We start from the raw sequence: 25143 nt of genomic DNA, 5'->3' as shown, positions 1-25143 counted from the left end.
CCTCGCTTAGAGTGCTTAAGAGTTCAGGAAATTTCCTATAAATATCCCCACCTTTTCCTAAAGAGAGAAAAAGACCCGACACCCCCAGGACTGCGCTCCCCAATGTCTTCCTCTCCCAGCAGCCGGCTCAGCCCCTGGAGACGCGCGAGACCACAGACTCAGCCCCCAGCCAGACCAGCGTCAGGTGGGCTGTTACATGACTTCCTGGCCCAGACCACCAGCCCCTGCACCCCAGACACGCGTATCCCACTGCGTTTTCAAGATCTCTGCCAGCTCTCCCAGGCACCTCACGTTCAAGTCTTAATTCATATGCATCCACTCAGAGCTAGTGTTCCTTCCCGAACTCCCTTTCCTTGGTAAGGGACGTATCCACTCCTGCAGGTGCTCAGGGCTGTCCTCCTTGATTCTGCCCTCCTTGCAGGGGGTGCACCCCCCCAGGGCTGGGGCCGCACAGCAGGAGGTTGGGGGGGACGGCAAAGTTTCATCTGCCCTCCCCATGGCTCACAGGACGGCCTGAACCATCCCCCTTGCCCCCCATCCCATCAGAGGGAAAAACTGTCTTCCACTAAATTGTTCCCTGGTACCAAAAAGGCTGGGGGCTGCGGCTCCACCCCACACCCGAGCTTGTCAGCTCTGCTTCCAAATGTATTTAGAATCCAACCAGGCCTGATCGTCGTCAGCCTCTGGACTCCTGTAACAGCCTCTCACCTGCTTTCTGGGTCCACCTCTGCCCGGCGACCTTCCCAGCCTCACCCGGCCGGTGCACTCCACGTAACGGCCAACGGCACGCTGCTGGCAGGTGACCCGGCGACCTCCCCAGCCTCTCCCGGCCGGTGCACTCCACGTAACGGCCAACGGCACGCTGCTGGCAGGTGAGTCAAGTGGCATCCCTCCTCTGCTCCCAGCTCTCCAACACTCGAGGCTTCTCCGAGGAAGAGCCGGAGCCCTCATTAGGGCCTATAGGCTTCCTTGAAAGCCCAGCTCCATCTCTGCCCAAGGAGATAAGGCCTGGGCTTCCGCGGGCAGGGCTGGCTGTGAAACACAGCGACTGGGACCATCTCAGCTTTGAAACCCGCTGGCTTCTTGGGGGTCTGGCCTGTAGAGGGAGCACGGCGTCACCCCTCGCGGTGCACACAGGGCGCCCAGACGGGCCCTGCACAGTCAAAGGCTCGGTAAGTATCAGCTATCACTGGACGCTCTGCAATCCAGAATGAATTAAGTTCAGATGCTGGCGGGCAAAGGAACAATGGACCTGGTCAAAATTCACCCTGACAGTAAACCGCCACGAACAACCTTACGTGTTTTTTTATACACATCTCTGTAGAGCACATAAACAATACGTATGTGAAATATTGAGATGTACTGTGAACTTTTACTGGCAAAAAGAATGTCACTGGTGAACTTAGCTCACTGAGAAAACATGAGCAACTGCAATGAGACTCCCCTGTACCAAAGACATAGATTCTTTACAAGGCTCTGGTCTTTAAATAACCAGATCGAGTCAGGGACCCCGGGTAAGCAGCATGCTGTTACTTTCAAAACTAAGTTAACAGAAATAACTTTCAATAAGTGATCATTGCATCCTAATTTTATTTCTTCCCCAAACAGGGCCCTTGTTGAGTTTCTAATATCCTAATCATTCCCCAAATGGGAGATGAAATACTAGCTTTGATTCAGTTTTAACTAGCTCAATAAAAATGAAACAAATATAATTATTAAAGACAAAACCAAACGATACGAAAAGCTCTAACTCTACGGAGAGAAAACAAAACCAAGTAAACTTGAGGATTCAAGAAACAATCACTGGCACAGTTCAACTTTCGGTTTTACGTTCTCGAAAGGGGGAAAGGGGGTCCAGGTCCACTTAACCACAGCAGCACATGCCCTTGCCCACAGCAGCTCAGGCTGACATCACGTGTGAGACATGCCCACTGGGGGACGTCCAGTGGCCATCACCGAGTCACAGCACCATCCTCTCTACGGCCCCGGGACCAGCTGCACTCGGAGCGAATGCGAAACGTCACAGAGAACAATGAGTACCAGAGAATCCCATGCTGTCTGCATGTGCGAATGAAGAGTGTAGCAAAGGCAGTTTCAGCTTGGACCTGACGACCACGAAGCCCATTCCAGAGCAGGGTCCCCTGGAGGAGTGAGCCGCGGCTCACGCCGCTTCACAGTGCCACCAAACCAGCCGGCGTACGAGGTTCTGACATGACTGAACCCGCCTGCGGTTTTGAGCTCCTCTCAGAGGACTACACGGGGGGGCAGGTCCAGAGGCCCGCTCCAGCGTGGGGACAGCTTGGTGCCAGGATTGAATGGGGACAAGCATCACATCACAGGGATGCGGAGTGCAGTCAGAGAAGGCCGCCGTTCTGCGTAAACCACGGTGCGGCTGAGAGCCTGAAGACGGTGCGTGCTTTTACAGGAACGGCCAGCGCGGCAGCTGCAGCGGTCACACGCACACACAGGCAAGAAACAAGACTCATCTCACACGTAACACGTGACGTCACCACTACCTATCTACCTACCTAACACAGCAGGAGCATCACCTGCGTCCCTGTCTCGCGATTGCACCACTAACCCTGCAGTCGATCAGCTTGTAAACTTGTCAGTGGCTCTGGCCCTCATCAGTTTGCCGTGACCACACAGAGCTGCACGGAGAAGGACGTGAAGCTGGTATCAAACCTGCGTGGGAGAGAGCAAAGCGCAAAACCGCAGATATCACCGTCCTCGGTACTTGGGGAAGGAACAACACACCCGCATACAACAGACACTGTGTCCAAAATAGAAGACATCTGTGCTGAAACTACCCACACGGGGCCTTCTCTGCTCTGCTCTTTTCAATGAAGCAGAGTCTAGAAAGAAAAACCAGGGGACTTGCAAACGGCCTACACCAAGCTCCTGGTGAATGCCTGGCACGTCCACTTCCTCAGCCAACTTTCATTTGATAAGATTAGGAAAAAAAAAACCAAAACCTTGTTAGGGAAAAGCAATGCAACAGTTTTTAATAAAAGGAGGAAAGAAGACATATATGCTTCATTGGTTTTGAAAACAGAAACCCCACCTTTGACAGCCAGGCTAAAGAGCTGTCTTCTCTGCCTGACCAAGCTCCCGTGGGCACCCCCAACCCCCCACCGGCTCCTCGCTGCAGGAGGACAGGGTCCTGTCCTGCACTTCAGCTGTCTCTACTCCCCCTTCGCCCACTGACCTCAGCTCCTCATCTTTCGCTCCACTTCGCCACGAGTTAAAGGCTAGAGTCATTTCTCAGCAACTTTGGTCCAAAGCAGAAATAAGATCCTTTCCCAGATTGAAGCCCCTACTCAGATTTCCTCCCAGCCATGACTCAGCAGCAGTGCCTTTGGGTCTGGCCCAGAGAATTTACCTGAACTAACCTCTCACTCAAAAGCCATCTGCATTTTGAATTCCTTTAAAAGCTCTGAATTCCTTTCCCAATCTACTACCCTCTTCAGGGTCACACAGGAAACACTCTTTGGGTAACTGTCCAGCCACCCCCTTTTCTCTGAGGACTTTCTATCACTCAGCCCCTGCTCCAGGCGGCTCTGTCCCCTTGATGCAGATTATCAAACCAGAGGTGGAAAATGGCCCGAGTCCAGCCAATCAGATTTTCCCTCTAACTGAACGGGCTTGGATACCAGACTTCAGGTAGAGAAGGAATGACCCAGAAACAGGGAGAGGAGCAGATGAGAGACTGTGGGTCATTAGACACAATAACTCTGGCTGTCAATCATTGGGCTCCCAGCTCAGGCTGCTGCATTTGCAGTGAGAGACCCTTGTTTCCTTCAGGTATATTTCCACTTTGTCTTAAACGAGATTCATTACGTTTTTTCACTCTGTAACGAAAAGGTTCCTAAGACAGCCACCTGAGCGGTATTTCCAAACTCCTAGCCCACAGTCTATGAGGCAACAGCTTCAAGAAACCTGAAGTTAACAAAGTTGAAGTGGGGGAGGGAAAGGAAGAGGAGGACGGGGTGAACGCGGAACTCTTCCTGCAGAGACTGGGGTTCACTCAGCTCGAGAGACAGCCAGTACCTTCTACGTGACAGGCACGCACTCTGCTGGCACCCAGAGAGGCAAAGCAGGGGAACGCAAGAGTCCTGGCACAGCTCTGAAGGGAAGACAGGAACGTACAGACAGGGCTCCCACAGACGGCTCCGAGCGGGATGAGAACACACAGCTGGGAAGTGCTGAACGAGCTTGGAAAGACACATATGGTAGGCGGCAGTCAGACAGAATATGCGGATTATCAAGTGCAGCGAAGCTGGCTACCCCAACATCAGACCATGAGATAACTTAGGGAGGAAGTTTCTGAAGGCCAGAAGCCTCTCTATAATAGAAACGCTGTAGGAATCTTCTCACTTTAACTCTGTATTATAAAGGCACCTAAAGCGCCTAGGTCAAATAGCATGGTAAAAGCAAAATAATTTTCTAAGTAGTTATGATCTTAGAGATTACATCTTATAGTGAGTAATAAAATAAGAACTCGTTGCATGAATTTAAATAGGTGATTATACTCTAAAACGATTCTATTTCAGGTTGCTGAAGGACATGAGAAATATTTGACATGAAATGTTAAAAGAGCAATAACATCATCCTACAGTATTTTCTTTAAAAACAACCAAAAAGTTACGAATCAAGCAAATATAGTGATCTTAAATGTTAGAGTCGTTATCACACTTTTAGCAACGCGTCCAAAGGAAATAATAGAGACGTGGAAACGGCACACATGAAAATATTCTAGACAGTGTAACAAAAAATAAAGAGCAATCTACACATCCAGTAACAAAGAGCATCAGTTCAGTTCAGTTCAGTCGCTCAGTCGTGTCCGACTCTTTGTGACCCCATGAATCGCAGCACGCCAATACCAGATGGCTATTGGAATATTACTGGATAATGCAACTTAGCCACTAAAAGGTAATGTAATAACAAAATGAAATATATGTTGAGTGGGGAAAAGATATAAAATGAGGTATTCTCTAATCACAATAGTACTTAAAAAAAACACATCATAGAAAACTCAATACATACAGAAAAATGCTACAAAGGAAAACATGGTAATATTTACAGAAGAGTGGTAAGATAATGAGTACTTTATTTTTCTAAGTTTTTTTTTTTTTTTGTCAAGATTTATTATTTATAAACTTTTATGAAACACCTCCCCCCTTTTTCTCCCCTAAGTATTAGAAACCAAATGTAAACTCACTTCATCAGAAGCAGATCGAAGACACTGGACAGCGGCCTGTTTTTTCATTTCTTCAAGAGTTAGATCTGAGCACTTCTTCTTACTCTTTCCCCATTTCTTATAAGCTCCTTTTTCCCAGCCCAGGAAGATGTCATTCTCCTGAAATAAAATTAAGACCAGATTCAATGATCAACATAGTTTCAAACACTTATTATTTCCCACATACTTACGTACACATTTCCTCTACAAATATCTTCATTCACAAGTTGGTACACATTAATAAATTATGAGGCCATAGAACGATGTCAATCAGAACAGTAATGAATAATCAACCAGACTATTCAGGATAATCCATCATTTTAATACCTATTACTGAGATTAGTATTAGATTATTATTTAGGATTTATGATCTCAATAAATCTCACCCATTTATGTTTGTAGGAAATGCTAATAAACAACTCAGACATTCATATGCAAATTTCAGTGTTATTTAAATTTCAGTATAAAAAACTATACACACAAATGTCCTCTTTTCTGTACTTCCCACCTGTCAATAGCAAGTGTTCATATTACTAGCTTTTTTTTTTTTTTTGGCCATGCCACATGACATGCGGGATCTCCAAACCCATGGCCCCCTGCAGTAGAAGGGCAAAGTCCTAACCCCTGGACAGCTAGGGAAGTCCCTTACTAACAGATTTTAACATTTAACAGTTGGATGGTTCATTCCTATTTCTATATCTTGCAGTTCAGAAAGCAACAGATATAAAATATTCTATGTTAGTATTCTTATTTTCCCCTTGATTATATATGCCTGTTATAAAAACTAAGGAAAATTTGAAAAATAGGAAGAAAGCAAATCTTCCATGATCCTACCACCAGTGAAAATTAGAACAATTTTCACACACTTAAAAAAGAAAAAGCATGATTGAATTCACACTGTCTGTATAATTTTGCACTTAACTTATATTGTAAAAATTACCTGCATGTTACTACAAATTCTTTGGCTACATAATATTCCAATAGGTTTACTTCACTTCCCTAAACGGGGACTTGAATATTTTTAATTGCTCGGCTATTTCACTTTGCCTTTCATTTGGTAAGTTATTATTAAAACCAATGGACATACAACAAGTTAGGAAAAAAAAAAAAGATTAGAAAGAAAGACTAAGGCAAATTAAGAAAACTACTCCAAAGAATATCTGGCCTACCGTAAGCCCTCAGGAAATGGATATGAATTAATGAATGAGCTGGAATAAAGAAGGAAAAGCACAATAATAATTAATTCAAAAGATCTTTAAGGATCAAATTCATATACCATCAACTGTCTATCTAGTCTTTACTTTGATCAAATACATAAAAATTACTTTTCTAACACCAGGTAAAGAGTGGGAGGACCCTTCTCTCCATACACATTGTAATTAACATACTTTTTACGTAATTTCTTGGGCACGTCTGATGATCTCATGAATCCAAAAACCATTTTCTGGCTGAGTGGTGTCGATTCCATTTGCCAAGGGAAAATGTGCCTGATGGCCAAGTGAGAGCTCTCAAGTCTGTTCCAGCTTATCTAATGTTTGGCTACATGACATCTAAAGCCTGACACTGACATTTCTTATCAGTGATATCTTCTGGAGATAGAGCTTGTCCTTTCACAGAATGGGAACAGACCCATGACAATGGACAGCCAAAGCTTCTGAAGGCGGAGAACCGTCATAATCTGGCTCTGCTGCTCAGGGTGTATAAAGTAAAGGTAGAAAACTTCTGTGTAATTACTCAGGACAGAGCTCTTTTCTGTTTCAGTTGCTGAGACTGGCTTTCCCTTTACCAAGCATTATGAACACGTTTCTCTACTGAAGCCATATTTAAGCTCAGCAGGAGTAATAACACATTTAAAGGTCCAAATAAAGTTTTCATAGACAGACAGAGGGACTTTCAAAATTCACATGGACACACGGTCCTCCGGGAGGGCAGTTTGACAATACACATCCAATGTCTTAAACACGAATATGCACTTCTGATCAATAACTCTACTTCTGGAAATTTAGCCTAAAAAAAAACACACCAAAATGTGCACAGATTTTGCTATAGTGATGTTCATCATATAGTTCTCAACAGCAAACATGGACAAACAACTTAAATGTCAAGCGAGGAGGACTTGGTGCACGAGTTATAACTGACCAGGCAGTAAGACACAGCTGTTAAGGAGATTATGAAGCACACCCACTGACATGAGAAGCTATTCCCAACATATATGAGACAAGGTGTTCATACAACAGTATGATTTCATTTTGGGTTCAAGTAAACACACACACCTGTTAATGTGCATTCAAATGTCTGAGAAAAATGTACGAAGAGACCACCAAGGAGCCTGACTCTTGGTGAACAGAAGAGGAGTCTACAATTTTTCTTGTAGGTCAGACTCCCTGAACAGTCAAAAGTTGTTTTTTTTTTAATGGAAAATTTGTAAGTCAAAAATAGAGAAATGAAAAGAGTTCCTATAGCTCTTCGCCTAGAACAAGTGTCTGGTACTTGCTTCGTCTGTCACATACCACAGAATTTACTTTTTAAATATACAATTCAGGGGTTTTGGGTATAATTCACAGGGTAATGCAAAATCATTATTTTAAAACATTTTTCATCACCCCAATTGGAAGCCCTGCACCCACCAGCAGTCAGGTCCCATCTCCTTTCTCTCCCAGCTCACTGGTAACTACTAACCTGCTGTCTCTATGGATTTTCCTGTGCTGGGTATTTCGTATAAATGAAATTACACAATCCACTTCTTTTCCTGCCTGGTTGCTCTTGCTCAGTGTAATACCTGAAAGGCTCAAGCATGTTGTGGCATACCATCAGTACTTCATCCTCTTTTATGACCAATGTTTCAGTGCATGGATGCACCACATTTTGTTTATCCATTCATCCACTGAGGGACATCTGAATTCTTCTCACCTTTTGGCTAATGTGAATAACACAGCTATGAACATTCAAATAAAGTTTTTCTAGGGACATACATTTCCAGTCTTGCTGGGGATATATCTAGGAGTGGAACTGCTGGGTCACATGGTTAACTCTAGGGTTCAACCTTCTGAAGAGACACCAGGCTTGTCTATTCACTTTCTTGATGATGTCCTTTTACGTATAAAAGCTTTTCACTGTGATGAAGTCAATTCACTGATGTCCTCTTTGGCTGTTTGTGCTTTGGTACCTTATCTAGAGAATCACTGCCTAACCCAAGTCATGTCTTCTCCCAAGTTTTACAGTTTCATTTCTTACATTTCAGCCGGTAACCCATTTTGACTTAATATTTACATGTGGTATGAGGCAGGAGTCCAACTTCATTCTTTTACACACGGTTGCCCTGTTGTCCCAGCACATTTTACTGAAGGTGTTTCTTTGCCCACTGAAGGGTCTAGTTGGAAATTACAAAGGTTTATTTTTGAACTCTCATTTCTGTTACATACACCCAGTCACATGCAGGCCAGGATCAACTGTCTTGCTTACAGGGGCCGTGCAGTAGGTTTTAAAATTGGAAGTGTGAGTCCTCCAACTTTGTTCTTTTTCAAATTCTTTTGGCTATTCTGGATCCCTTGCATTTTGCATGAATTTCAGGATTGGCTTGCCAATTTCTGCAACAAAGGCAGCTGGGATTCTGACAGGGGTTGCCTTGAACCTGCAGATCAGCTTAGTGAGCACTGAAACTTTATGGATATTAAGCTTTCCGACTATGAATATGGAATGCTTTTCTATTTATTAGGTTTTCTTTGATTTCTGTCAATGATGTTTGTAACTTTTACTGTGCAAGTCTTGACTTCTTTTGTTAAACTTATTCCTAGTAATTTAATTCTTTTTGATTCTACTGTAAATGGAATTTTTCTAATTTCCTTCCTTAGGATTTTCTACTATATAACACTACATCAAGTCATTAGAAAGAGTTTTCGTTCTTCCTTTCCAACCTGATGACTTTTCCCCCCTTACCTAACTGTCCTGTTAATGCTGATTTGTAAGATTTTATGTATCTCATCTTTGAAAATGCCTTTTCACACAAATAGATACTGCCGAATACTGGTATTAATCAACAGGCATGGGTTTAATGGAAACTATTTGTTGCTTAGAAGGCATTTATAAAATTCTGCTCGCTTCCTCTCTTGATATGTACCTTTTCAACGTGTTATCACATTGCAGATCAATCACTCCCAAGTGAAAGTGAAGTGGGAGCTTTGCATCGAACCGTTACAGATTCCAAAATAAGACATTTTCCTCTGCACTGTGTTAAGGCATGAAAGATGCTGCTGGAACTGCACAACATACCCAGTGCAGATTTGTGCGGGAATGGAGGTTTTGCTTCTTGTTTTAACTTTTGACATAATGAATGATGCAACCTGACATTAATTGTGACTCAAGCAACGTTAGCTGTTAGAGTGAGTCTGCTGCTGCTGCTAAGTCGCTTCAATCATGTCCGACTCTGTGCGACCCCATAGACGGCAGCCCACCAGGCTCCCCAATCCCTGGGATTCTCCAGGCAAGAACACTGGAGTGGGTTGCCATTTCCTTCTCCAATGCATGAAAGTGAAAACTGAAAGTGAAGTCGCTTAGTCGTGTCTGACTCTTCGCAACCCCATGGACAGCAGCCTACCAGGCTCCCCCATCCATGGGATTTTCCAGGCAAGAGTGCTGGAGTGGGGTGCCATTGCCTTCTCCAGAGTGAGTCTACCATATTACAAATTTTCATTTAAGTGCTATTTTGCCTTGTGATTTTAGGCTGAATTCATGAAGAAACAGCATCAAGTCTATAGGTAAAGCTATACACACGCTAGCATATGCGACAACTGTTCTGTATTCTGCTCTTTCCACTTACTATATTTGAGAGCTCCCCTTTTCTATTTTCGGGCTTCATGTACTCTGTGAATGTATTATGACTTATTAACCTTTAGAATTAAACTAGCAATTAGGTTTTAAAAGAACAGTGTAAAAGAAGCTCTATACTTCTATTGTTATATTTTCTATGCTGCAAACTCATTAAAAGTCCACTTGGACACGAACATACAACATTAAGCGTGTGCAGAACATGCAGTAGGTAGACTCGGTAAAGCCTGGCATGCTGCAGTCCATGCGGTCGCCAAAGACTCGGACATGACTGAGCGACTGATCAACAATGAATTCACTACACCAACTTATGATTTTTCAAAGTCATAACCCTGAAGATAAAACGCAATTATCAAGTCCCCAAAGAAGCTACGGCCGAGAACCTATTATTAGGTACTTCTTTGGACACTATCGCGAGGGAACTTAAAGCTAGAGTTTTGATTGACTTTGTCTTGCTGTCTTCTATCACAAAGGCAATTGAGAGCTGGAGGAAGAAAAAGAACACAACATTCTGAAATACAGCTGGGATCACTGATGTCTGCTGTCGTCGCCCACTGCTTCCCCTTAGCAGTCCTGGAACTCCAGAACCACCAGCGCCTGAATGGGACTAAGGCTCCTCCCAGCTCTGCGCCCTGATTGGCTGAATAGTAATAAGCTCGTTTCATGCGTCTGGCCACAGGATTGGCTGAGAGGCAGGTGACCAATCAGAAGTGAGCAGTTTAAATAAAGCACCTCCCCTGCCCAGAAAGGTTTCTGCTGGGAACGCAGGGACCACATCCTCTGGAGCCTGTGGTTCAGTTCAGTTCAGTCGCTTAGACTCTTTGCGACCCCATGGCCTGCAGCACGCCAGGTCTCCTTGTCCATCACCAACTCCCGGAGTGAACTCAAACTCATGTCCATTGAGTCGGCGATGCCATCCAACCATCTCCTCTGTCGTCCCCTTCCCCTCCTTCCTTCAATCTTTGCCATCATCAGGGTCTGAATGAGTCAGCTCTTCGCATCAGGTGGCCAAAGTATTGGAGTTTCAGCTTCAACATCAGTCCTTCCAATGAATATTCAGGACTGATTTCCTTTAGGATGGACTGGTTGGATTGTCTTGCTGTCCAAGGGATTCTCAAGAGTCTTTTCCAACACCACAGTTCAAAACCATCAATTATTCGGTGCTCAGCTTTCTTTATGGTCCAATTCGCACATCCATACACGACCACTGGAAAAACCACAGTGTGCACAGAACGTCTGCCAAATGTGATGCTCACCTTCTTGTGCCCTCCAGCCCTGGGGAGTAGCTGCAGAACCAAGCTGCAGAACCAAGGGGAGGTGGGGGCGGGGAGGGGTGCCAAGCGGATGCCCTGAGGACACCCAGGGAAGCTCTGCTGAACCAGGCGGGGGCAGTCCTGATTCCGGACTTCTAGATATATGACATTCCTTCCCAATTAATCCAATGTATGCCAGATTTGTGACTGCGTGTGAATGAAAGATGCAGCTAGAATTTGAAGAGAGGCCTCAGTAATAAATTCACTTCTAACAGCTCAAAGGAACTGTAAATTGCCTCTCAGTGAGTAGCACAAATTAAATGAGCATAATGTCACCTTAAGTACATCCTTTTTTTCCTACTAGGTCATCAGACAACATGTTCATCACTGGCCTTCCTGCTTTCAGTTGCCCAACCCAGCTCACCCACCACAATGCTGCCATTTGGCACTGCTGACTAAATACAGCAGCAGGTGGTCTTGTCTCTGGGACTAAAATATCCATCCCCCAGTGGAGCACAATGACAGGTTCTTGCGAACCTGCTTCCTGCTCACCCTTCTCAGGCTGATCTCCTCCCACCCTTCACTGCACCCCTCCCCGCCCCCGCCCCCCCGGGCTCCCAGCATCAGGCCCTGCTGCCTCTTCGACCGCTCGTTTGTTTCAAGACTGTTCTGCTCCAGACTCTGCAGCCCGAGCGTGGCAGGGACCCCTAACCTGGCAGCTGTCTCTCAGGGCCCATCCCGTCATCTCCACCATCCTGCCGCCATCAATGCCCAGCATGTCATGGGCACTCACGTGGTGAGTAAAAACCTATAAATGTGCACTAAATGCAGTATTTCTAGTCAGACCATCTTCTCTATTGCATGAAAAGATTTTACTGAAAAACCCCACCCTTTTTACTATGGTATCTGAGGGAGTTTGCGGACATGAACTTGTGCACCCACCATTATTACTAACTCCTACTCCTTATGCATAAAGTTAATTTAATGTCTGTTAAGTGAATGGTTGTTGAAATACAGTATATGCAGCAAGACGCCTGAGGAACGCAGGATGGGTCAGTTGCTATTGTTAAAGATTATGGTAAAGGAAAACACTGCAAATGCTAGCCTTTCCAAGCCGTGAAATGCTAAGCTAATGGGGATATACTGCAAAGTACTTTACAAGTGGGCTAAAAGAACAAAAAGTTCTGCTGAATACAGAAATGATCCATCTCAACGAGCAATTAGTTCTAGGATTATTCTTTCTCAACCTGTAGGCAAAAATAGAAAATGCAGTAATCCAGCTACATTTGTAGAATGATGGACTCTGAGGGTGAAGATACAATTAATTAAGGGATTTAAAAGAAACTGAAACTGGGGCTCTCCTGGTAGTCCAGTGGTCTTCTGTACTTCCAGTGCAGACTCTGTACTTCCAATGCAGGTGGCTGGAGTTTTATCCCTGGTCAGCGAACTAAGATCCCACATAGCACATGGAGAAGCCAAAAAAGAGACAAGAAACTGTGACAAAGAGACAGAAATCGAGACAGTGAGGTACTGGTATAAAGACAGACATACAGACCAATGACTAGAACAGAGAGCCAAGTAACAGACCCTTACAGTCATGCTCAAAATGTTTTTCACAAGGGTGTCAAGGCCATTCAATGAGGACAGGGCAGTCTTGTCAACAAATGATGCTGGGAAAACTAGATAACCACATGCGAAAGAAGGAAATTTGACTCTTAACCCACAACGTATATAAAAGTTAATTCAAAACGGATCAAAGACCTATACGCAAAAGCTAAAACTTAGAAATGCTGGGCAAAGATTTCTTGGATATGACACCAAAGACACAGGTAACAAAAGAAAAAACAGACAAACTGGGCTCATTAAGTTTTTTAAATTTAGTGCAATGAAAGACACTATGAAGAGAGTGAAAAGGCAAACCCCAAGGAGGGGGAAATATCCACAAACCACATATCCGATAAGGGGTTAGTATCCAAAACCTGTAGAGAATACCTAAGATGCAACAACAAAGAGAGATTCAAAAACGGGAAAAAGACTTGAGAGTCTCCAAAGAAGATACACGAATGGCCAATAAACAAATGAAGAGATGCTCAACATCATTACTCATCAGGGAAATGTAAGTGAAACCTACAAGATACCGATTAGGATGACTACTGTGAAAAACTAACAAACCAACAGGACAGAACAAGTGCTGGTGAGGATGTGGAGAAACGGAACCCCATTCATCACTGGTGGGAATGCACCAGAGTGCAGCTCACGTGAAAGCAGAACCACCACAGGTCCAGCAGTTCCACTTCCGGACAAATACCTCCCAAAGCTGAAAGCGGCGTCTTGATGAGATATTCGCCCACCTGCGTTCATACAACAGTACTGCTCACAGTAGCTTCAACATGCGAGAAACCCGAGTGTCCACTGTTGGATGGATGGATATGCAAAATGTGGCATATCCGTATGATAGAATACTGCTGCTGCTGCTGCTGCGTCGCTTCAGTCGTGTCCGACTCTGTGTGACCCCATAGATGGCAGCCCACCAGGCTCCCCCATCCCTGGGATTCTCCAGGCAAGAACACTGGAGTGGGTTGCCATTTCCTTCTCCAATGCATGAAAGTGAAAAGTGAAGTCGCTCAATCGAGTCCGACTCTTAAGTGACCCCATGGACTGCAGCCCACCAGGCTCCTCCGTCCATGGGATTTTTCAGGCAAGAGTACTGGAGTGGGGCACCATTGCCTTCTCCGATGATAGACTACTACTTGGCCTTAAAAAGGAAGGAGATTCTGACACCTGCTGCAATACGGATGAACCCTGAGGACGTGATGCACAGTGAAATAAGTTGGTCACAAAGAAACAAATAAATATCACATGACTCCATTGATAAGAGGTCCTTAAGAGTAGTCAAAAATCATAAAGACAGAAAGCATTGGGTTGGCCAAAAAGTTCACTAGAGTTTACTTTAACATTTTTGGGGAAAAAACCCTCAACAAACCTTTTGGCCAACCGATATGATGGTGGTTGCCTGGGGCTGGGGGAAGGGGGAATTTTGTAAAGCTTCCATTTTATGAGATGAAAAGGGTTCAGAGACGGATGATGGCTGCATAACATTATGAGTGCATATGATACCACGGAAATGTGTACACTTCAAGATGGGAGAGATGGCAGTGCTGAGGAGGGAAGAAACTTCAGTAGCTTCTCTGAAGGGCAGGCCCCAGCGTGCAGCTACGGCCTCTGCACTCACCTCCACCATGCTCCCCTCCCGACCCACACACAAGTCACACGCCTGAGAAAGAAGCACACGTCTGTTCCTTTCTTTAATAAACATCTGAGCCTTTCCTGCATCCCATGAATTATCTCAAGGGCTACGAATACAGCAGAAAACATGGCAAGCAAGGTCCCTAGCTCTGTGAACTGTATATCCCAGCGGAGGAGGCTTACAGACAGACAGAAAACACGGCCAACAATCCCACAATTCTGGGCAGTAACAAGTGTCACGGGCTTCCTGGTGGCTCAGACAGTAAAGCATCTGCCCGTAATGCGGGAGACCTGGGTTCGATCCCTGGTCGGGAAGATCCCCTGGAGAAGGCAATGGCAACCCACTCCAGTATTCTTGCCTGGAGAATCCCATGGATGGAAGAGCCTGGGGGGCCAAAGTCCATGGGGTCGCAGAGTCGGACGCAGCTGAGCAACTTCACTGGTTAAACAAGTGTTATGAAGAAAAATAAAGCAGAAAACAAGACTGAGAATGGGAGGTTTCTTTTTAAATATGGTGGTCAAAGGAAGACTGAGGCTAAGACAAGCCAAATAAACACCTAACTAAACAGGTAAACAAACAAATACCCTCTTTTAAAAAGTAAACCAATTCAAGACATGGCGGGAAGCGGCCGGCGGCACTGCACCTGGCCTGAGGTCTGCTCTCTACACCACAGGAACACGAACGCTAAGAAGATGAAGGCCCTTGCGAGCAGAACATCGACGACTGAAGGAGCAGGCATAACTGAGTCAGACAAAGAATCACCATTTCGTGACCATCAGAGTAGCAACGGATCCAGGTGGGAGCCATCCATGGACGTAAGCTCATCAAGTCTCCTCTGAACTGGTGACCTGAAAACCACACAGCGAGGGGCTCAGCTTCGTAGTGCAGAAACCTGGCGGCCATCAGTGGAACCAAAGTCAGCGTCCACCAGGGTGAGACAGACCGGTGTTGCGTGCTGTCTGCCGCGACGCACCAAGGAGGAGGCTCGCCGCCTGTGTCATGCCACTGCCCTGAGGCATACTGCTGCTGCTGCTGCTAAGTCGCTTCAGTCCTGTCCGACTCTGTGCGACCCCGTAGACGGCAGCCCACCAGGCTCCCCCGTCCCTGGGATTCTCCAGGCAAGAACACTGGAGTGGGTTGCCATTTCCTTCTCCAATGCATGAAAGGGAAAAGTGAAAGGGAAGTCACTCAGTCATGCCTGACTCTTAGTGACCCCATGGACTGCAGCCTACCAGGCTCCTCCGACCATGGGATTTGCCAGGCAACAGTACTGGAGTGAGGTGCCACTGCCTTCTCCCCACTGAGGCGTAAGCGGACTCTAAATGAGAGGAAGCAGACGCACCCATAGGGGGACACTCTGCAAGATAACTGGCCTGTACGCATCAAAAATGTCGTTATGAGACACAAAGGAAAGAGGAGGAACCACTCCAGGTTAAAAGAAATCATAAAGAGATGTGACCACGAAAGTCAATGCGTGACCCTAGGCGAGGAAAAAACTACAGTGGAGGACATCACTGAGCATCAGCAGTGTACTAGGCCATAACGTGCTGGAGTGAATTTCCTGGACTTTATAATTGTCCTGTGGCTTAGAGAAAATGCAACCAACAAATAATAGGCTGATTCATGTAGGAGAGATGGGCATCAAAAGCAGAGGGGAGAAATAAGCAAAAGTGGGAACGTGTTAGCAATAAGGGGCTGACTGAAAGTCTTTGCTCTATTCTTCCAATTCTTCGGATGTTTGAAATCATTTCAAAAAATTTTAAAGATGATTATATGATTTCTGCCATTAAACATCGTATAAATTACTGGGAGAGACATTCAAATAACCATAATGAAGAGCAGAAACCTGGTCAAGTTTGGAAGACACTGTTTTCGTCAGGAGCTGTCAGAAGTGCATTCACAGAAAGGTGATCTGGGCCTCGAAAGGATGCATTAGAAAAGTGGTTTATATTTACAGCTAAAAGTAGTTTATACTGAATACCTGGTTTAGCTAAGCATACGTTTATCAGAATATGGTAATCATAACCAAAAAGGAAAAAAAAACCGAAGAAAACCTTGTGGAAGTAAAATTACTGTGACCCAACTACAGTATCTACACATTAGAAGGCGGTTGTTGCCCAGGACTACACAGGCATCAGCTGATGCCACAATGTACTCCCAGCCCCGCCCAGATCAGAGGGTCACACTTAAAACCCTGGCTGCCTGTCAGCCTCGACCTAGATGAGGGCCTGATCAGCTGCACTTCCTCCCCAGTGGTCCAGGGAGGGTGGGACAAGCACAGACCTGTTTCTTAGACCTCAGGAGCTCTGTTTCTTTAACCAAAACTGAGAAAGCCATGAATTCATCATGACAAATAAGGTCAGTAGTTGCAGCCATGACCTTAAAACTAGTCGTCTTCAAGGTCAGGCTAATTCAAGGACTGAGGGATGAGAAAAGATGTGAGAAAACAAACACCCCCAAGGCGGAGTCACCTGACCTCCAATGGACAGGGCGGGGGTGGGGGGGTGAGGCCACCGTGGGTGTGACCCAGGGACCAGGGAGGTGGCATGCCTCGTCGCCTACAGCGGGCTCCCGAGCACACCTGCTGGCCGGAGACTGAGCCACAGGAGGTCAGCTCAGCGCCTTCCGTGGCTCCCTGCCCTGACTCTGAGCATATCCTCCTCCTCGAGGATCGGAAAAGTTACCGAGGGGCTGGCTGACCCTTGGGTCCTCTCCTATGAAAGGACATTTCCAATATGACCTTCCCCATCAGCATGAGACTTATTGGCACCGTGCTAGCCTGGGACAAGCAGAAAAGGATTTCAGGATCCTTCTGGTTCCCAGTGGATTCTCCTTGTGATTCTCGGCATGCTCTGTTTCCACTGACCTTTATGTGTCCTGTGTCCTAAACATGAACCAGAACAGGGAGGAGCAAACACGGAGCGTGCTGATGGCGGCCAGGACCCGTCCCCAGCTTCCTACAGTGAAGAAAGAACTCAGGAGTTCACAGACAACTCTGATCACCTAAGTGTTCAACGGGAATCTCAGCAGCAGTCCTGCGTTTTTTCCCTTTCAATGTCCTACAGCATCTAACACTTAAATACTTCTGACTTGTTTCATGAGTATATATTTACAACTGAAGTATATGATTTCTACGTTAACAGAAACACCTTCCTCATTTCTGGAAATATTAATTCTTGTACTTTGGTTGTTGCTCGTTGTTCAGTCGCTCAGTCAGTTCTGACTCTTTGTGACACGCCAGGCTTCCCTGTCCTTCACTGTCTCCAGGAGTTTGCCCAAACTCATGAGTCAATAATGTCATCCAACCATATCATTCTCTGTCAACCCCTTCTCCTCCTGCCTTCAATCTTTACCAGCATCAGGGTCTTTTCCAATAAGTTGATTCTTCACATCAAGTGGCCAAAGTATTGAGCTTCGGCATCAACATCAGTCCTACCGGTGAATATTCAGGGTTGATTTCCTTTAGGATTGACTGGTTGGATCTCCTTGCCATACAAGGGACTCTCAAGAGTCTTCTCCAACACCAATGTTCGGAAGCATCAATTCTTTGGTGCTCAGCCTTTTTTATGGTCCAACTCTCATGTCCATACATGCCTATTGAAAAAACCATAGCTTTGACTAGACGGACCTTTGTCAGCAAAGCAACGTCTCTGCTTTTAAATATGCTGCCTAGGTTTGTTATAGCTTTTTCTTCCAAGGAGCAAGCATCTTTTAATTTCATGGCTGCAGTCACCATCCATAGTGATTCTGAAGCCCAAGAATATAAAGTCTGTCACTGTTTCCATTGTTTCCCCATCTGTTTGTCATGAAGTGATGGGACCAGATGCTATGATCTTAGTTTTCTGAATGTTGAGCTTTAAGCCAGCTTTTTCAGTCTCCTCTTTCACCTTCATCAAGAGGCTCTTTAGTTCTTCTTCACTTTCTGCCATAAGGTGGTGTCATCTGCATATCTGAGGTTATTGATGTTTTTCCCTGCAATCTTGATTCCAGCTTGTGCTTCATCCAGCCCGGCATTTCGCATGATGTACTCAGCATAGATGTTAAATAATCAGGGTGACAATATATAGCCTTGATGTACTCCTTTCCCAATTATGAACCAGTCTGTTGTTCCATGTCCAGTTCTAACTGTTGCTTCTTGACTTGCATACAAGTTTCTCAGGAGGCAAGTAAGGTGGTCTGGTATTCCCATCTCTTTCAGAATTTTCCACAGTTTGTTGTGATCTATACAGTCAAAGGCTTTAGTGAAGTCAATGAAGCAGAAGTAAGATGTTTCTCTGGAATTATCTGTTTTTTTTCTATGATCCATCAGATGTTGGCAATTTGATCTCTGGTTCCTCTGCCTTTTCTAAATCAAGTTTGTACATCTGGAAGTTCTTGGTTCACATACTGTTGAAGCCTAGCTTGAAGGATTTTGAGCATTACCTTGTTAGCATGTGAAATATGTACAACTGTGCAGTGCTTTTTGGGACTGGGATGAAAACTTATCTTTTCCAGTCCTGTGGCCACTGCTGAGTTTTCCAAATTTGCTGGCATATTGAGTGCAGCACTTTCACAGCATCATCTTTTAGGATTTGAAATCGCTTAGCTGGAATTCCATCACCTCTATTAGCTTTGTTCATAGTCATGCTAAGGCCCACTTGACTTCACATTCAGGATGTCTGGCTCTAGGTGAGTGATCACACCATCACAGTTATCCAGGTCATTAAGACCATTTTGCTACAGTTTTTCTGTGTATTCTTGCCACATCTTAATACGTTCTCCTTTTGTTAGAATCATACAGTTTCTGTCCTTTATTGTGCTCACCTCTGCATGAAATGTTCCCTTGGTATCTCTAATTTTCTTGAACAGATCTCTAGTCTATTTGGTGGATTTAACATTTTACTTGCCCCTAAAAAAGTATATTTACATTTACTGGAAAGATGATGGAAAATAATAGAGCTTTGGCAAGAAAATCATACAAACTATTGACCACCAAAATAACACATTTTCTGATGATTAGGTTTTTACACGTCAACTCCCTCAAAACCTTACTTGTCCCAACTGTCACCAGACAGGCCAGTAGCCAATCTGGAAGCGAGGAAAATGTGGAAAGAACGAGCAAACCCCAGCAGTGAAGAGCACGCTGCACCAGCAACGCGTGATGGGCGGGGCTTGCCGTGAAGCCCCCGTGTTTATGAGACTCCTCTGCGGTTCGGAACGTCAAAGCCAGTTTCTGGTGTCAATGAAAGTCTGTTCCTGCTTTCAGTGTTCCTAACAATGGTTTAAAACAACAACTAAGAACTGCCCACAAAACACTCAACTCTTTTTTTTTGGCTTGTCTGCGCCTCGCCACATGTGGGATCTTAGTTCCCCAACCAGGGATTGAACCTGCGGCCTCTGCAATGGAAGCGCAGAGTCCTAACCACCGGACACCAGGGAAGTCCCCAACCACTCCCTTTTAGGTGAAATCTGTGCCCCGCAGTCACTCAGAAACCACCCGCTCGGTGCTGAGAGCTCTGCTTCCCTTTCAGCAAGCCTCATACTCAGCAGCTTCTCCTGGTGAGTGAGACCAAAGTTGAGATCTTTGTCAAGAACACAGATTTGTTTGCTTTATTCACCTACGCACCTAAGTCAAGTAATATGTATAATGGCTCATTTAAGGTCATTTGGTTATCGTTCAGTCGCAAAATCGTGTCCAACTCTTTGCGACTCCAGGGACTGCAGCATGCCAGGCTCTTTGTCCACCACTATGTCCCAGAGTTTCCTCAAATTCATATCCACTGAGTATTTAAAGTTATATGCTTTATCAAAATTTTAACTCTCCTGATTCAAAACACACACTTGGATTAATAAGCAGCTTATCATCACTGTTGGAGATGAAATATTAAAGTTTGAAACGTTAAGCAGTATTAATAGACACAATGATTAAAACTTGTTATCATCATGTCTCATTTTCCTAAACCAACATTCTGGAGCAGTGCTACTCCAAGGCAGCAGGTCACCTAACTACTACCATCCACGAGAAGATCCAGAGTCTGCCAGAACGTCGATCAAGTCTCAGAGACAGTGACTGCACCAGTGTGCTCGGTGACTTGGCTCATCAGCTTAAAAGTTTCTGGACCACAGCCGTCTACCTGCTCCAGAGTACAAAAGCACTCTCGGGAGGAAAAATGCAGACATGCAGACACAATCATGAGCTTTCACAAAACATTTACAGCACGTAAATACCTGTTCCTGCAGGTCGTAGTCATAGCTGTCGTGCAGCAGAAGACTGAGGACGTATCGAGTATAAATCATGGCATCAATGCCACATTTCTCTAGCTCTTGTCCCAGCCAGGTCTGCACGGGACCCAAAGCATGAAGCAGAGACATTTCAGAGACAGATACGGGGCCTGGGTAAGAGCTGGAGGAGCTTTCAGATGGTAAATCGTCCACAGCAACTGCACAGACAGGGCGCATGAACTGAGGTGGCTGACATCCTTAAGATGCGAAGCATTTTCTGCAGTGACGTTCTGTTGGTGTCTGGAGGGGATTTTCACTCCAGTAAAAAGGAGAGATGCTGGACATCTAGGGTAAACATTTATTTCTGCTGGCAGTCAGCCATCTACAACTGAATTTCCCTCTGCAGGCATGACCAATGAATCAACATCCTGATATTAACATACATTTAGATACGATGTTCTACTTTAATTTCACATCGAGGCCAAATGTAAGTCTCCAGCAGAACCTACAAAAATAAGAGAGAAAAAAGGTAGCATTATGTACAGATATAAATTATTGATCTTTTGAAAAAAATCCAAATAAACGATTCCTGTTTGACTCTCTGATCACTTGTGATACAGGCCACTCTTTTAATAGCTTTTCTCACTAAATTAACCCTTTCAACATGTCAAACTAATCTAACAATGGCTTTATTAAGTCATAATATGCTTTATGCTAGAGTTCTGATTAATTTATGCCACTAGAAAATGAAGACTAACAGTAATAGGTAAATCTCATTGGATCAGCTTTTATAGGAATTTTGGCAGACAATCAGAGGGCTACCAAAAATGACTTTTAAAAAATGTATCAATAGTTATTTCTAGTAAGAGCATCAAGCCAGAAAGACAGACCCTCCTTACCAAAAATTTAAGACTCAGCTTCTTGCATTTCATCTCAAACTACACATTAGATGTTACATACAGGTTTAAATCCACCCCAGGACGATATCACTAGATTAATGTATTACTAGGTTAATGTATTCTGGGCTTCCCAGGTGGCACAGTGGTAAAGAACCCACCTGCCAACACAGGAGACACAAGAGAGGCAGGTTTGATCTCTGGGTAGGGAAGATCCTCTAGAGTAGGAAATGATAACCCACTCCAGTATTCCTCCCTGGAAAATTCCATGGACAGAGGAGCCTAGCAGGCTTCAGTCCATGGGGTCAGAAAGAGTTGGACACGACTGACCATGCAAACACAGTCATATGGCTTCTGCTACTTTCTAAAATCTTCCTTACCATACTGTCTTTTCTGAATTATAAAAACTAGATAAATCAAAGCAAAGATTTTCTGTTTTTACTTGCTAAACTTTTCCAGCTGACTCTCAAAATTAAAACATCTTCCGAAATTCTTTTAACATGTGTGGATCTCAGGATGCCAGGAGGATCACCAATTAAACAATACATTCAATCTGGACACCACTTGAAGCAGGTAGACGAGGCAGTGCTCATCCAATGACGGCGCCCCACGACGAGGCGGGGACCTGAAGCAGGGGCTCTAGGAGGTGAGAGAAGGTAAGGCAGCTGAAGATCACAGGGAAAATGTACCAGGAGGGGAAAGCTGCCCAGAGGAAATCAGCAGACACTGGCAAGGGCTGCTCCTGCACCTTCCACAGAGTGTTGATCGGGGCACGCAGGCGAGGACCCGGCCAGTACACAGGAGAGGGTCATCACAGAGCACAGGCGGAGACGGGCCCAGGGCTCAGCACGGCCGGGGGCACTGCTTGCTGCCACCAGTCGGGGCTGGAAAACCTCACAGTTCCGGCCACATCAGGCAGAGGGCTCAGTGGGTCTCGACGCTGTAATGGGCAGTCACTAGCCCTACAGTAAACACTGCTCTGGACTTGCCTAATACATCTTAAAATTCAAGGCCCCACAGGCCACACTGCTTCCAACTATTTTCACTAAGGCCCCCAAACAAAGTTCAAGAAATTTACAGGAATGCAAAAATATCCACCGCCCAAGAAGATAAAATTTACCACATTTGGCACCTAATCAAAATTAGCAGATATGTGGGAACTCCCTGGCGGTCCAGGGGTTAGGGTCTGCACTCTCAGTGCTGAGGGTCTGGGTTCAGTCCTTGGTCAGGGAACTAAGATCCAACAAGCTGCACAGTGTGGCCAAAAAAATTAAAAAATTAGGAGGCATGCAAAGAAATGGAACACAAAGGGAGTGGAAATGAGGAGAAAAATGAACTGAAACCAATCCAGAATTGACACAAAAGTTAGAAGGAGGAGAAAAAGACTTTAAAACAGCAATTATGACTATATTCCATAAGTTCAAAAAAGATAATAAAAATCAAATATCTAAAGATGAAAACTACAATGTCTGAGATTAAAAATATAGGATGCAACTATCGGCATACCAGACCACCCGACCTGCCTCTTGAGAAACCTGCATGCAGGTCAGGAAGCAACAGTTAGAACTGGACACGGAACAACAGACTGGTTCCAAATAGGAAAAGGAGTACGTCAAGGCTGTATATTGTTTATTTAACTTCTATGCAGAGTACATCATAAGAAACGCTGGGCTGGAAGAAGCACAAGCTGGAATCAAGATTGCCTGGAGAAATATCAATAACCTCAGATATACAGATGACACCACCCTTGTGGCAGAAAGTGAAGAGGAACTAAAAAGCTTCTTGATGGAAGTGAAAGAGGAGAGTGAAAAAGTTGGCTTAAAGCTCAACATTCAGAAAACGAAGATCATGGCATCCGGTCCCATCACTTCAAGGGAAATAGATGGGGAAACAGTGGAAACAGTGAGAGACTTTATTTTTTTGGGATCCAAAATCACTGCAGATGGTGACTGTGGCCATGTAATTAAAAGACGCTTACTCCTTGGAAGGAAAGTTATGACCAACCTAGATAGCATACTCAAAAGCAGAGACATTACTTTGCCAATAAAGGTTCGTCTAGTCAAGGCTATGGTTTTTCCAGTGGTCATGTATGGATGTGAGAGTTGGACTGTGAAGAAAGCTGAACGCCGAAGAATTGATGCTTTTGAACTGTGGTGTTGGAGAAGACTCTTGAGAGTCCCTTGGACTGCAAGGAGACCCAACCAGTCCATTCTAAAGGAGATCAGTCCTGGGTGTTCATTGGAAGGAATGATGCTGAAGCTGAAACTCCAGTACTTTGGCCACCTCATTCGAAGAGTCGACTCATTGGAAAAGACTCTGATGCTGGGAGGGGTTGGGGGCAGGAGGAGAAGGGGACGACAGAGGATGAGGTGGTTGGATGGCATCACTGACTCGATGGACGTGAGTCTGAGTGAACTCCGGGAGTTGGTGATGGACAGGGAGGCCTGGCGTACTGCGATTCATGGGGTCGCAAAGAGTCGGACACGACTGAGCGACTGAACTGAACTGATGGCTCATGAACACAGATGCAAAAAATTCTAAACAAAAGTTTAGGAACCTGAATCCAACAATATACGTCAGATCCAGAGTACAGTGGAATCAGAAAAACACCATTAATGAAGGGGATGTTAATTGTCTTGGCCAGAGAACTTCTACAAATCTGTTTCACTGCGAGCAACTTAGTGGAAGGCTTTTCTCCATTTTTTAAATGCATAAAGACTTTAAAAATTCACACAACAGACTCGGTTCACTGTAAAGACTGATTAAAACAAAACAAAACAAAAACTATTTAGTGTACTATGTTTATTTTAAAATGGTTGTGGGATTCTCTCTGTTGTCATTAAGAGATTTAGCCAAGGGAAAGGACCCAAGAAGTAGGTGAGAGACAAAATAAAGCCAAACACACCAAGTGCCCATAATCTCATCAAAGCCAGTTAAAACCTTGCATCATTACCCCTAAGAGAGTCTTGCCGTAATGTGTTCATAGTCAATTTCATATAAATTTTAAATTGCCCATATCCTTACAGTCATTAGGGGTTATAGTTTGCTTTTACTGTCCACACAGAACAGACTCAGAGGACTGGAGGAAAGAGAGGAAAGGCCAGTGTGTCAGGGAGGAGGGGCATCAGACTACGTGGTCAGCGGAGCAGTGCCGGGGAGAGGACCCTAACAACAAGGGTCTGAGACAGCACTCCAGTACCACAGTGACAGGTCTAAACGTTCCTGAAGCTCCTCGCTGTGAACCTGAACTGTTAACAGGTGACCCAGGGATAAACAGTGGGCTGTTAACTAAGCTTCCCTTCTCCTAAGCTGCAAGCCTTTGGCAAAGGAGCAAACATTTGACCCAATGGAAGCCTTTATATTCTAGTTCTGAACTGAGAGTTACCTGCTTAACCACTTGGCCAAAACAATGTCGGGATCTAACAAGCATATTGGAGAAGGCAGTGGCACCCCACTCCAGTACTCTTGCCTGGAAAATCCCAT

At 44.9% G+C, this 25143-nt stretch overlaps 1 protein-coding gene across 7 annotated transcripts in view; it reads right to left on the bottom strand.

Annotated features, from left to right (window-relative positions):
- KIAA0232 (KIAA0232 ortholog) overlaps positions 1–25143 on the bottom strand; it is an 81811-nt gene that overhangs the window by 28842 nt on the left and 27826 nt on the right. For 5 of the 7 annotated variants that reach the window (XM_070372741.1, XM_070372744.1, XM_070372745.1 and 2 more), the window contains 2 exons: positions 20771–21269; positions 5222–5359 (listed from right to left, as the gene is read on the bottom strand). In XM_070372741.1, coding sequence (XP_070228842.1) covers positions 5222–5359; positions 20771–21001 — 369 coding nt within the window. In that variant the 5' untranslated portion in view covers positions 21002–21269. The remainder of the gene's footprint in view (positions 1–5221; positions 5360–20770; positions 21270–25143) is intronic. The other 2 variants (XM_070372747.1, XM_070372748.1) reach the window with 1 other exon arrangement.

This window comes from Bos mutus, chromosome 6 (genome assembly GCF_027580195.1).
Source record: "Bos mutus isolate GX-2022 chromosome 6, NWIPB_WYAK_1.1, whole genome shotgun sequence".
NCBI classification, from domain to species: domain Eukaryota; kingdom Metazoa; phylum Chordata; class Mammalia; order Artiodactyla; family Bovidae; genus Bos; species Bos mutus.
The sequence above is the reverse complement of the archived record's forward strand: the minus strand, read 5'-3'. Positions and strand labels throughout refer to the sequence as shown.